Consider the following 14317-nt stretch of genomic DNA (forward strand, 5'->3'; position numbering starts at 1 on the left):
CCCTACTGTTGGACACTAGATATTTTACTATCAGAAATAACACTGTGAGAGATATACTTATATCTTTCAGCTCATGGGGAACCCAGATCCCAATGTACAAATATTAAGACACTTGATGCACCTGCCCAAGTGTTTTCCACAAAGGAATCCGGCGCATAAACTCCACCACCAGTGGTAAGTGAGAATGCCAGTCTCATAGCATCTTCCTCATTTTTAATCTTTTCTGATTTTGTAAGTGAGAAATTATACAGAATTTTAAGTGGTATTTCTTTGAGTAATAGAGAGGACACATTTAGTACAAAATTTGTTTTTCTGCTAATAAACAAAATATATGCCTTACTCTAAAATCTTCAGAGACACTACAGACAATAAAAATCGCTCATGACCTATCAGTTGGAGATAACTGTTAGCAAATTTGCCTGATGAGCGTGTGGAAATGTTTCTTGACTATTTGTACTATGTGTGCATGTGTGTGAATTATCTGTTCATGACCTTTGCCCGTGTTTCTCTGGGGGAATTATGGTTTCTTTAAATTGAATTCTAATACCTGTGAAAGAGCATTTAACCTATTGTCTATCATATTTGTTACAAATATTTATTCCAGTTTATTTACTTTATGAATGTTATCTTCTGATGCCCAGAGGTTTTCTTTTGTGTAGAGTCAAATCTAGCAAACTTTTTCTTTGAATTTTACATCCATTGCTTTTGTTGAGAAACTTCTTCCATATTTATTTATTTATTTATTTATTTATTTATTTATTTATTTATTTATTTATTAAAATATATCTTTATTGATTTCAGGGAGAGGGAGAGAGAGACAGAAACATCAATGATGAGAGAGTCATTGATCTGCTGCAGCCCGCAACCGGGCCATGTGCCCTGACAGGGAATCTAACCCTGATCGCCTGGATCCTAGGTTGACGCTCAATCGCTGAGCCACGTCCAGCTGGGCTGAGAAACTTCTTCCATATTTAAATGCTAGTAAATAGTTACATAGATCTGCTATAGTTTTTCATAATTTAATTTTATATCTAACTCTTTATTTAAGTACTTACAGATTTTAATGGTCCATAGCACTTAGAACAGGAACTTCATTGGCTACTTTTCCTGTATATTGGAAGTTCTTTGAGATCAGAGGCATTTCTTGTTCAGTTGGATGTTTCACATCTTTACCATGTGGTCTGACACATTGTTTTGATTACATAAATACTTAAACTATGTCTATTTTAAAACAATGGGACTACCCGTGGAGTACACTTACCTTTTAAAGTCCTTTGAGTCTAAGACCTGATTTTGTACTTTTTTTTTGGTCTTTGCCTGCTTTAATCCAAAGTCGTCAGTATTTACTGTGAATTTATTCACAAATCCACCATCGTCCCCCAGCAGGATGTCGTCTCGGCTGAGCTGGTCGGCGACGGGCACGACACACACGCAGAGGAGGCAGTGGTCCATCGGCTTTATGACGAAATAGTTTTCCTGGAAACAGAAGAGCACTTTCAATAAGTTATCACATTGCTCTAAATACGTAAACATTAAATTTAAATATTGTCCCTACACATCCATTGCTCCCCTGGAACTCAGTCTCTACCTAAAGCAGAAAAAATACATACTTAAAAAAATTTAATTTGTTTTGTTCCCTTTAGAATGAGTGAGATGTGAACATATGTAGAGATTCATTTATTCGTTCATTCAGCAAATACTTCTTGAGCACCTACAACATGCCAGGAACTATTGTAGGCACTGGCCATACAGTGTTGAACAAGACAAGTTTCTGACTTTGTAGAGCTGCCGTTCTAGTGGGGGAGGCCGATGAATAAAGCAGATCATTACAGAGAGTGGGAACTGCAGGTAAGGAGATAAACCACGGTGCTGTGGTGAACAGTGACTGAAGAGGCACATTAGGTCCCACGGACAGGGCGGGTGACCTTGGATCTGGGACCTGATTCAGAGGAGTTTTAGAGGAAGGAGGCTAGGAGGAGAGATTAATGATAAAAAATTATATATCTTGAGGACAGAAGCTATGGGGATTTTTCCTGGGCCAGGAAGGAGGGCACCAGGGTGTCAGATATAAAGGTATTTTGTCTTCAGAACAAGGAAGGAAGAGAGAAAGCAAGTAGGGGCGTGTTTCTAGTTAAAGTTGAAGGTGGGGGGGCTGGACTTTGAAAGCGGACAAGCCTCCCAGGCTCAGTTTTCTCAGGAAAATAGGGGCAAGTTCATCGGTGAGAAGGAAGGAGAGGGCCTGAGATAAAGAATGGAATCTGGGAATACTTGCCAGGAATGGGAGAGTGAGTGTGCAAGGGCAAGAAACAGACTGATGGGAGCCAGCAAGCACCCGGGCGAGTCCACAGGCCCTGAACTTGAGGTGATGCCAGCCAGCGTTTGTCTCCAGCTGTGCCAGCCTCTGAGGGACCAGAGAAGGGCTCCAGCACCCATCCAGGACGAGAGTCCTGAAGGACAGAGACTTAATAGGGTGGAGAGGGAGCGTTGCTTCAGCCCAGGTGATCCCCTCAGGGGGTGCAGGTGAGATGGAAAAAAGGGAAGCGGGAGGGGGGCTGCAGAGCTGAGGAAGAGGCCTCTGGGGATTGAAAAGCAAGAGCTGGACCGAGAACAGGTTGCTATCAAGCTACAGGGCATGAGAGACGGACACATCCCCTAATAAAGTACATTAAGCAAGCAGCTGCCTTCCTGAAAATCACTCTGTCTTCAATAGATGATTACAACCCTGTGGACAAGCATAAGAAGTTGTTTTCCTCCAAGACTAGGGGCCCTATGGCACGAAGGAGGCTGAAAGCATTTCTTAACCCTTCATGTCCTTCAAATCCGCCTGCTTCCCGAGGGTCCTGATTTATATCCTTGCCTCTCCCTGGGCCCCTGTCCATTTGTTCTTTTTGACTGTATGACTTTCTGTACCATTACATTATATATTACATTTATTCATGAGGTCCTTCTGGACTGCATTTGGTGTGAGTGCGAGGTACATGCCCATTACTTCCATACGTCTGCAAATGCTCAGTAGTCAATACTGTGAATTGGTTAAGTGGTAACATCTCACCCACTGAAGGGCTTAACATTAACATCTGCCCCACTAGATTTTTTTTTTTTTTTTGCCCGAACAAGGCATTTGATTTAAGTAGATTTCTCACCAAACAAAGCTGGGCTAGAGAGAAAAGCTGTGAAATTGATAACATGAGCATACGCAAAAAGCTATTACTTGGATTCAAGAGAAGGGTATAAAAGGGAGAAAGGGATTAGCCTTTCTCTATCAAAAAAACCCCACAATACCCCCAAATTAAATACACACTAAGTGAAAAAATATTAATAGTGATATTAATGCTGAACTTGATTATTTAGTTAAACTCCCCTCGTTGTACATATAGGGAAACTGATGTGCAGTAGATAAAGGTTGGTGCTCATATCCTACCAGCATGGAAAAGACAATCTCTTGTCTTTGAGTTTTTCTCTTGGTACAGTACCTGGTTGCTCCCTTGAGCTTTATAATCCCAGACAATAATGGTCCTTTCTGTGGTGGCAACAATTCGTTTCAGCTGCGAGAGGTAATCGCATCCTGTAATCCAAGAGGTATCCTGATAGAAAAGCATAGAATTGGAGGGGGGCAGAGGGGATGTACGTTGTGTTTTGTCCTACCATATAGTGATGGTTACTAAAAAATAGGTTAGTTACATTAAAAACCCCATTTTTGCCTCCTTGTTTGCAGAGGAGCCTCCCAGTGTCTCTTCTGTGATGTCTTGAGAGGCTCTCATCTTTTCCCCTCTCACCCTTCCCCGGAGTTTCTCAGCACTGTCAGCTGGGGGACAATGGAGCTAGTGCCCGATGCAGCTCTGGAAGCACAGGGCGGCTGGCAGAGCAGCATCTTTGTGCCCTGTTCACTTGGGTGATAGCACTTCTTCACAGGGACACACAGGGAGACTAGATTAACCACGGTCTCTGGCCCTGTAGCCGTGCTTAAAATTTATATCTACAAACGACCTCAGTGATCACGGGTCTATGATCAAGTTGAGGTCAATGAGTTTGCCTGTGTCTTGCCTCAAGCCACCAAGTTGGGTAGAATCAGCAATATCCAGGACAGCACACTACTGAGCAAGGAGAACAGCTCCCATCCATGGGAGCCAGAAACTGCTGCGTGTTTCAGGCCTGCCCTTGGATCTTCCGTAAAACACATTAGGAATCTAACAGGTTTTCTTCAGTTTAAGGAACAAAGGTGCAGAGGCCTAGGGAGAAACCAGACTGCTCTGCCCCGCCTGATGGCCTGGCGACCTCCTTTGTAGTTCAGTGCACCGGGTGCAGGCAAGCAGGGGGGCAATTCAAGCATCTTCGGGTCTCAAAGGAAGGCATGTGGGATTCTGGGAGCAGCCCCTATAGCTTTTCATCTGCTGCTAGGTTACTTATCCAATTAGCAATGTAGAGCAAGTAGATTACAACACTGCACTCAAATTTTTATGCTGTTTTCGAGTTTAAAATAAAATGTCTTGATATTATTTCTATTGGCTCTTTCCTTATTCTCACAACTTGGGTTGTATCCCTTTTTATACATTTTTGAGTAGAGGGTGCTTAGAAAAACTTAAGCGATTTAAATCAAAGCTTCCCAGTGTAATCAGTTTCCAAGTAATTCTCTTCAATCAACTGAACTCCACAAAGCAAGATCTGGGTCCCCTGTGCTGTTGCTCAAGGTTTAGTTTTAGTCAATAAACCTACATTTACAACGTAGGAAAACATCTTATTTTCAGAGCATTTCACTGAGTTTGAGATTAGTTATGGAGGAACCATCACCACAGCCCTACATTTGACTTAATTGGGAGTTTTCAAAATGTACTCACTGTGACGTTGGTGCTGGTCTGCACTCTCATCTGTAAACGAAGGAAGAAAGTAATGAAACCTAGTTGGCTAAGGGTGCGAATGCTGACGTCCACATGGCACAGGATCTCCTCGGTTTACTCTCACTTGCCATTCCCACCTCCACCAGCCTCCTCCCTGTCTCTCCTTCCCCTAAGGGTCTAGCTCTGTGGACTGTGCTCTGCTGGCTTTGGCCAAGGTGTCTGCTCCTGTGACTGATCTTTAAGCCTGGTGGCCGCCCTCAGAGTCTTACATTTTACTGGTTCTTTTGTTCCTCCCATTTGCCAATTGCCTCCCATCCTTTAGATGCTTAGAGCAAATAAAAAATTGGGAATGCAAAATAATACTAACAGCAATGGCAAGAGTGATTTAAAAAAATGTGAAATAGGCTGATGTGAATATAGATTGATGTAGAAAAAAACCACATTGCTTTATTTGAGATTTATCTCTCAAGTTATTGAGGGACTTAACATTCTGCCCAGTGGGCTTCCTCTTTTATTCAGTAAGTTCCAACTGAATATCATGCCCCGGGTACTATAATAGTTGAGGATCACAGATTTGCTCCATGCAGAGCTAGAATGGACACGAGTGGCCTCTTATACCCTTAAGGCGTGTTAATTAATTGTTTAGTTGACGTATATTAATGACCTGGTTTCTTTTGGATGCTCAACTATGTAGGGAATGGCTGCCCAGAAGGAATGGATTATGTGGAAAAGAGAAAAAGTCAGGGCCATCACTGTTAGTGTGGTCATCTGGTTGTATCTTTCATCTGAAGAGTTCACAGAGGCTTTCCTGCCAGGGACTTATTTCCAAATGGATAAACTTATACGGAAATTGGTGAGCAGAGAGCAGGACGCCTGTGGTTCCTCCTCTTCAATCTCCCCAACTTCATCTTCAGCGAAGTCACTCAGGGTCTCTTATCTTCTTTAAAAGTTTATCTTCTGAATTTTTTAAAATCAGCCTTTTTGTCAGGAATTTTTACCAAGGACATTTGAATTCTAGATTACCAAAGCCTCCAGAGGGCACCAAGAAAACCCTGGAATGTATTTATTCGATGTCAGATAGAGCCTAAATTATGGATTAAGCTGTTATAAGATATTTTGCATTATTGACTACCTAATAAATTATTCCTGTGACCTCCCTTACCAAATTACTATTCTCATAGAATGTGTCATCCTATTTGTAAGGCATGCAACATTCAAAATGCTATTTAATCCTGGTGTATCAAGTCTTAAAAATAATTGTTTAAGCAATCTTTTCTCTTCAATTACAGTATCTTATAAGAAACAGATGTGTCTGTGTGCTTGTGAGTATACACGTGTTCACCTATAAGCATGTGTGTGACAGACACATTTCTGCACATATGAAGCCACCTCACTTACATCACATGATCCTGAACTGTTTCATTAGAAAGTTCATCATTCTCCTTCTCACATTTTTATTTAGATACCATCTTAGTTCTATTTTTGAGGCAATAAAGGTAAAAAAAAAGAGAGAGAGAGAGAGAGAGAAGGACCGTAAGGCACTGAAAAAGAGATCAGGAAGGACTTTCTCATTTTGTTTTCATATCATTGGTTCACAACCCTAATTGCCAACATTCACTGAGTGCTGACAATGATGCCGACCGAGCACTTTCTGTGTATCATCAATTTATTGAATCAGCACAACTACCCAGGAAGGGAAGTTGTCTGGTTCTCAGTGAGGAGGAAGCAGGGCATGGAGATAAATAGGTAACATGCACAGTTGGGTGGGGACCCAGGCCCCATACCCACACCCAGAGCCTCCCACTTCGGGTCCTCTGGGTGAAGGCAGCCCCCTCCTCACCAAATCTGGCTGCTTGTAATAGAGATCACTGAAGGGCTGACAATTTTTGTTCACATTTTAATCATGTAATGGTTTGGTATATTTTACTTGTATAAAGCTTGCCTCTAGTTGGAAATCAACTAGTAACTGGAATTATTTTTTGATATTTAATACCAAACATTCACGTTGTATTTTCATAGCGAAATGCTATCTAGACTATTCCTCCATTAAAATCTCTCCTTTTTTAAAAATAGAAGTCCTAAACTTATAAATTTAGAAAGCAATGACATTAATGAGAGCAATGCATTACATTTATATGGGGATTTATTGTTCATAAAGTGCTTCCACATTCATTATCTCATTTGACCTTCACTACGATCCTCTGAGGGAGAGAGGACTGGTCCTATTGTCCGCATTTTGCAGATGTAAAAAAAAAAAAGAAGTGAAAAGATACGCTGGCTCCTTAAGTTCCATGCTTAACATCATAGCTAGTAAAATAAAGGGGCTAGAACTTGAGCCCTTTTTTTTACTCCAAGGTTCTTATTTGGACCCTTTATTATTTGGTAGGATTATGACAAAATCACTTGGCTTGTGAATTTTTCTGATTTTTTCTGAGAAATTACCCAGGGTCATCCGTTAATTGTGCTGATGCCACCTGGTTCATATGATACACGAGGAACAATGCTAAATGCAGTTACTAAATCTCAAAAGGTGCTCTGGGATTCTGGAGTCTCTTTATTTTAGTTATACTTAGTTTGACTTTTTGGAATAACTCTGAAATATGGTTTATGATTTCTGCTGTATGTGATGCGTATGTATAATGCATAGACAAAACAAAAGAGGAAGGAAGGAAGGAAAGAAGAAGGAAGGAAGGAAGGGAGGGAGGGAGGGAGGGAGGGAGGGAGGGAGGGAGGGAGGGAGGGAGGGAGGGGAAGGGCAGGAGGAGTCCAAGATGTCAAATTACCTGGTTATTAAAGACTGTTATTAATCCTCTCTGAGAAGCTGCTATTAGTAAATCCAAGTGAGGGATCTTGACAATGCATTTAATCACATCCCGTCTCCTACTTCCTGTCAACAGCATAATATTCAGTTCAACTCCCAGCAGCAAAGATCCTAAGAGTCACTTGTTAGGTTTGTTAAAAAAGAAAAAAAAAAACCCACCAACGCTTTCTGAACTGAGAAAATACTGCCTCCAAGAAGGTGCCAATTGGTGCTTGGGGGTGTGTGAATGAGTCTCACTATTTTTGTGTACAGTGCACAGATATACATAGAGCACAAAATCAGATACTCAGTGCTGTCGGGTGGGGAAGGGCACTGGGAGGGAGTTTGGGGCGAGAGGGGCCCATAGGAAAAATGTCTAAAAGGCTCCTTAGGGGATCAATAATGGAAAAAAGGCTGAGAACATACTCCTATGTCAAGACACTGCCAAATCTCCCTGCTTCGGGGCCTTCCCCATTATAGACTATTTTCAACACAGAAGCCAGAATAAACATTGAAAGTATAACTCAGATCCTGCCCCCCCCCCCATCCCCTGCCCTGCATCTGCAGCTCTCTTGTAGCTTCTCAGAAGTCTTTAGCTTGGCCACACACTCTCTGGTGTCTCCCCCTCTTCTACTCCTACCTGAAGCGTATGTTTTGCTTTCTCATTAACTCCAGGTCTTTATCACTTGCCCAGCGTGGTCTTCCCTGACCACCCACTTAAAACCCCTACACCATGTTCCCATCTCCAAACCAACTTCTTCTCCCCCAACCTGCTTACTTAATTTTTTTTCTGTCCCACTTCACACCGTCTGACCTATTACATATTACTTCTTTGATGTTTTTCATTGTCTATCTCTCCCCATTGGAATGCAAATTTCATGATGTCAGGGATTTATGATTGTTTGCTCTCTGCTGTGTCCCCAGCACTTAGAGAGCTACCTGGCTCACATGGGAGACGTTAACACATGTGTGTTGAGTGAATAAATGAACTACAGAACCCAACTGCCATCTAGAAAGATATTTTCAAGGTTCTAACCTAGGATGCCAGCAACATGTGTCCCCTGCTCACTGGCCAGCTCAGTGGTGGTGGCAGCAGGGACAGCCCCCTTGTTTTTCTTCTATGCTAAGGATTCCCATGGCCAGAGTTTGGGCTCTGGTGAGGCCTCTGATTGGGCTAAGGAAGGGTCGAAGACAAGGGTGGGCTTGGGTCACAAAGTACTGAAGTAAGTTCAGGTGCTTTCGAAAGGAAGACTGGGTGGGAGTTGCTGGGTACCAGGCTCAAATTTAAAAATAACTGACATGTAAACTGGAGACTTTCTCAAATGAGATAACACTCTCTGTGTTTGGCCCAAATGCACATTTTCCCATCTAGGGTTAAACCTCCGTGAGATAACTGAGGATGAGTGTGTGAAAAGGAGTTCTAATTAGTGAAAAGTTGAAAATTAAATTTTAAGAACATTGTAAAAAAAATGTGATTCCATTCGGTACTGCAACCTGCATTACTAAGGTGCCATTATAGAGAGCTTTACCTTGAGATGTGCTCCTCCTCAGTAAAATGTGATCCCCCTCCCCCAAATTCTCTATTTAGTGTCCTTCAGAGCAATGACAATATTTCAAACTCAACTGCAGGTACAGTTTCTTTTGATATCGCATGTGAAACTGTCACAAAGTAAATAAAATGAAAAGTGACTCTATGGAAATGTTATATTCCCAATATCCATTTTTGAGAACATATTAAAACCCATATCAATTTGGAAGGGAAATGAACAATATCACCTGAAATTATGACACGCTGTTTTCTAGACACGAGGAAAACCAAATTTTCTTCATCCAACTGGGAAGTAAGAGAGTCGTCTTCAGAGGAGTAATATCCAAAGATCTAAAATCCCAAACAACACATGAACATATTTCAGAATCCACCACGAAGTAACAGATTGGGTGTTGGTTGGATTTAAAGTCTTGGATTAACAGTCAACACCTTGCTTTATAAACATCAGAGGGTCCGCATACGAAGGGAAGGCAGTTTAATACATTCAACACACACTGCGCTGTCCCTGATTTTCCTTTCTGAGGAATGGACCAGACTGGTGTCCCTGCTCAGACTGATAGTTCTATTAGGAGAGCACACTTGGTTGGAGATCAAATCAGCCTTCATCAGACAGGGTCCCAGTTGAGACTCTTGACATTGAATTTGGCCACTCTCAAAGGACTTTTCCTATCCATTTTCCACAGATCTTCCTGGGCAAGATGTTTTATCCCTTTTAGGGGGAGTTTTGGAATTTAAGAAACTGTAGAGCTTAAGATAGATGTTCAGTTGTCTGACTTTTGCCTTTAGCATATTCAAATCTTTCCTGTCTTAAAAACAAAAATACAACAAAGCTTCCAATGGCAATCACAGATAATAATCTTTGGTCTTTCATTTGCGTTTCTCCAACCTCCTTCTCCAAGTGTTGTTCCTCCTTCCACTGCTATTGAATTTGAATCCCTCTCATCGCTACACTTTGGTTTTTGTTGGTTGTAACAGCAGACATAGGTGTCTTGAACTTTGACACTTTCCCCTCTGTATTAGTTTTTTAATTGCTACTGAAACAAATTACCACAAACACAGTGGCTTACAACACCCATTTACTAGCTCACCAGTTCTGTAGACGAGAAGTCCAAAATGGGTCTCACTGGGCTAAAATCAAGATGTCAGGACAGACGTGTTCTTTACTGAGGACGGGGGGGGGGGGGGGGAAACTGCTTCCAAATTCATTCAGGTTGTTGTTCTGAGTCCTGTGTTTTCTTGCTGGCTGTCAGCTGGGGCTACTCTTAGTTCCTAGAGGCCTCTCTTCAGTCCTAACACATGGACCCTACCTCTGGGCACCAGCAATGGTGTTGCAAATCCGCATCACATTTGGAATCTTATTTCTCCCTTCCTCTTCTGATTTTTAGGACTCATGATTACACTGGGTCTACCCAGATAACCCAGAATAATCTTTCTACTTTTAAGGTCATCTGATTAGACCTTAATTATATCTGCAAAAGTCCCTTCACAATAGTATCTACATTGGGGCTTGATTGAATATCCAAGAGACAGGAATCTTGGAGGAGTGAACCTTTAAATTCCTGCCTGTCACATCTTCATTTTATAAATGCAACTCAGTACAATTGAAATGACTTGAGCCAAATACAACTAAAGATTGACCAAAGTCAGCAATTTAACCTCAGATAATACGTTTCAGAAAATAATGTGAAATGACTATGGGAGTGATGATTATTCCCCTGCTACTGAACATGTATGTTTCTCAAGGATAGGAGAATGCCACACCACACGGGTGGGTTGTCCTTAATTGGAAAGGACACTCTCTATATTTCTATAGTGCCTATATTTTCAAAAAGCAGTTTATAGACTGTCATTCAACTCAATTTGTAATTTTAGTGTAATTTTTATGGAGATAGTGACTTGGTATCTGATAAGTGTTCAGAACAGATGTGGGAAGAAACCCAGGACTGCTGTCCTGTATGAGGCAATATCTGGAGCTTTTTACTTGGGCCTGGGTCCAATTCCAGTTCTACTGTCTGCTAATCACATTACCTTAAGGATCTCAAATTTCTCTTTCAACAGTTTATTTCAGTCTAGTAATTATACTTGTGACATGCTTGGAGCATTTTATGATGCGTTTGAGTATTAATTTTTTTCTTTTAACTGTGTTATTTAAAGGGCTGGCTCCATGCTTTAAGTGATTCATTTTTTTAAACTATACTTTTTTTTTGGATGAACATTTGGAGAAAATGAAAAGCAGATAGAAGAGAAACCAAACATGTATGCAACTTATATTTTAACCTACCCTGGAGCACTCTTTTAACATTTTTGAAGTTAGCAGATATAGTTTTAGATTTATAATTCCCTTGAAATTCACCCTTGAGGGCCTACAGCTATAGGCATCCCTTATGGTGTTGGATGCCAAAGAGGCCTACTCTGGATTAATTTGAGTGTTTTCATGACTTGCCCACTGGAGACACAGACCAACATGGTATTGTAGCAAAAGCATATTGTAACTGTACCAGAATTTTTCGCTAACTAGCTTTATAAATTTAAGACAATCACACTTCTTTGGATCTCTTTGCATCTAATTTTTCTAAGTATAAATTAAAGGGGCAGGTCTAGATGATGTTTTAGTTGAGTTTTAAGGTTTCATTATCTTACAGATGTCAATTTTCCCAAGATCATTTGTACCAAAACCTAGAAAAAGAGAGTTCACCTTTTGGGGGCATTGCTACAATAAAGAGATTTATATTCAGAATCAGGTTGTACCTTTGTGCCTGACTTTGAAAGAGTAAACCTAGTTCTTACTACCTTATAAGATTACTGTTGGCTGGTAAAAAAAGCAGGTAATTCATCCTGGGATGAAATTAGTCTTCCAGCACTGAATTTCCACTTTACTGATGACGGATGTGAAGCCCAGAAAGGTTAGGTCACACGACTTGAAATAGAAATGCCTCTTAGGAGCATCGGCACAGATAGTTTGTGAGGAAAGTAACAGGAGGACAGGAAAAGAGGGACCTTTCTGCACCATTTTTTCAAACTTCAAGTTATTCTTCAAATACATACAGGGTGTCCGACATTCAGCCTCAGTTTTTCTATGAAACTCACATATGATTTACAGGAACCCAAGAAATGTAACAGGATAATGTCATGAAAGAAAGAAGGAAAGAACAGGACATGAAAAAGTAGTCAGCATAACAATCAGAATTCATTATATTTTGGGTGGGTTTTTTTTTAATTCTCACCGAAGCACATGCTTAGAGAGGGGGAGGGAGAGAGAGAGACAGAGACAGAGAGAAACACTGTTGAGAGAGAGAAACATTGATTGGTTGCCTTCTGTAGGTGCCCCAACTGGGGATCGAACCTGAAACCCAGTATGTGCCCTTATCGGTAATTGAACCGGCAACCTTCCGGAACACAGGACAACGCTCAACAAACTGAGCCACTCCTACCGGGCCAGAATCCATTATCTTTGATGCATGAACCTGGTACTCCAGGAGCCCCTTTCCACTTCTATCTTCATCTGGGTTATATGTTTTCATATATATTGTGCTTTCATATTTTTCACTTGTAATGTTACAGTCAAGCAAAGATCTAAGTGAAAATCATAGTTTTAATTTTCACGTCTTGCAAAAATGAACATGCTTTAGAAATATGCTCCACAGTAGAATCCTCATGGTGCTCTGTAGGTGTCCAGGGCTTTGTGGGAACTCACCAGAAGTTCGTGAGAATGGTTTTCAATTTCTACAGGCAACCAAAAATATTCGTAAGAATTATCGAAAAGACATAGGATGTACTGAAATTCAATTACTGATGTTTTGTAGTATCTCTATTAGTTATAACTGCATTAATTCTAAAAATCTGTTTTATTGAAATTCTATTAAATTTTTAAGTGAATTTGGAGACAGTTGGGATCTTTACAAAATTGAGTCTCGGTAATTTTCCAGATCTTCTCTTTGTTGAGTGTTGTCCTTCAGTCCAGTGTCATAGTCTTGCATGTTCCTTAAAAGATTTATCCCATATTTTTTGCTATTTATCGCTCTTGTGAATGGAAACTTTTTTTTTTCCCTATTAGTGATGTGTATGGGAAGGGGGAGTTATTGATTGTTGTTTGTGAAAGTTATTGATTGTTGCATGTTTATTGTCTTTGAATTCTGTCTTGGGTTCAAAGTTCTGTTTATACATATCTACCAACTTACTAAATGAATGTTATAGTCAAATTTCTTAAATCCCTGCTTTTTCTCTTATCTACTGTACTCCTGAATTTTAAGAGCGAGCCAGATGATTTTAAAAATCATTTTAATTACTATGCATGCACTGTGCAATTTTTTAAATTGTAAGCTACTGCAAATCCTTTTAGAATTAGAATCTAGTTTATAAATAAAGCTACAGAGTGTCATCTTCTGTGAGTTTAAACGAGGATCAGAGGCACTTTCTCCCCATTTCCATAGTCCACTTAACCAGCAGACATGCTTCTCGAGTTCTCCCAAGAACACCAGGATGATATCTTAGGAGTCATCACTGTGCCAGTCACAAAAGGACTCAGGAAATGGAAGAGGCAGCCAACCATAACCTTTTCTTCTTTTACATCCAGAATTTGGATACACTGGAATTTATATACATTGACACCACTGAAAAGGAATATTTCATTTAGAATGTAAAGAAGACCATTAACATCTTGGTTGTTAATAGCATGTATAGTTCTTCCAATGGGCAACTTGGTCTAGAAATATTTAAGGGTTACTCATTAATGATACAGTTAACCGTCCATCTGGTATACCCACTTTTCGTTATGGGCAGTTGTCACCTCTGTACTGGTGTAGGCATTTAAACCTACCATCACGCGCGTTCATCCTCTGTGGGAGTAACACTTTGAATTAATTATTTATTCTAAACAAAGAAAAATAATACATGAACAGCGACCACCTCACACCAGTCTGTAGACGCGTCAGGGTTGTTGCAGAGTTTCCTGTAGAAGCATTTCACGTCTTGGTTCTTCACCTCTGGACCAAAGAGGGCCTGCACTGCTGCATAAAACTTCTCATAATCAATCATGTCTGCATTGCAACAAAGGGGAAAAGCATCGTCATCAAATCGCAACAACTATATTGCATTTTGCAGCTGTCTTTATTATTTGCTAACCTATTCCATTAT

The 14317-nt window shown here is 40.6% G+C and overlaps 1 protein-coding gene across 1 annotated transcript in view; it reads right to left on the reverse strand.

Annotated features, from left to right (window-relative positions):
* The window catches only part of WDR64 (WD repeat domain 64), a gene marked incomplete at its 5' end in the record, with an annotated part of 54984 nt that overhangs the window by 39004 nt on the left and 1663 nt on the right, over positions 1-14317 (reverse strand). Inside the window, 6 exons of the mRNA XM_081124041.1 lie at positions 1262-1476; positions 3474-3584; positions 4836-4865; positions 7619-7722; positions 9412-9514; positions 14090-14220. Coding sequence (XP_080980167.1) covers positions 1262-1476; positions 3474-3584; positions 4836-4865; positions 7619-7722; positions 9412-9514; positions 14090-14220 — 694 coding nt within the window. The remainder of the gene's footprint in view (positions 1-1261; positions 1477-3473; positions 3585-4835; positions 4866-7618; positions 7723-9411; positions 9515-14089; positions 14221-14317) is intronic.

The sequence above is a fragment of the Miniopterus schreibersii genome (genome assembly GCF_964146895.1).
Source record: "Miniopterus schreibersii genome assembly, chromosome: 21".
NCBI lineage: Eukaryota > Metazoa > Chordata > Mammalia > Chiroptera > Miniopteridae > Miniopterus > Miniopterus schreibersii.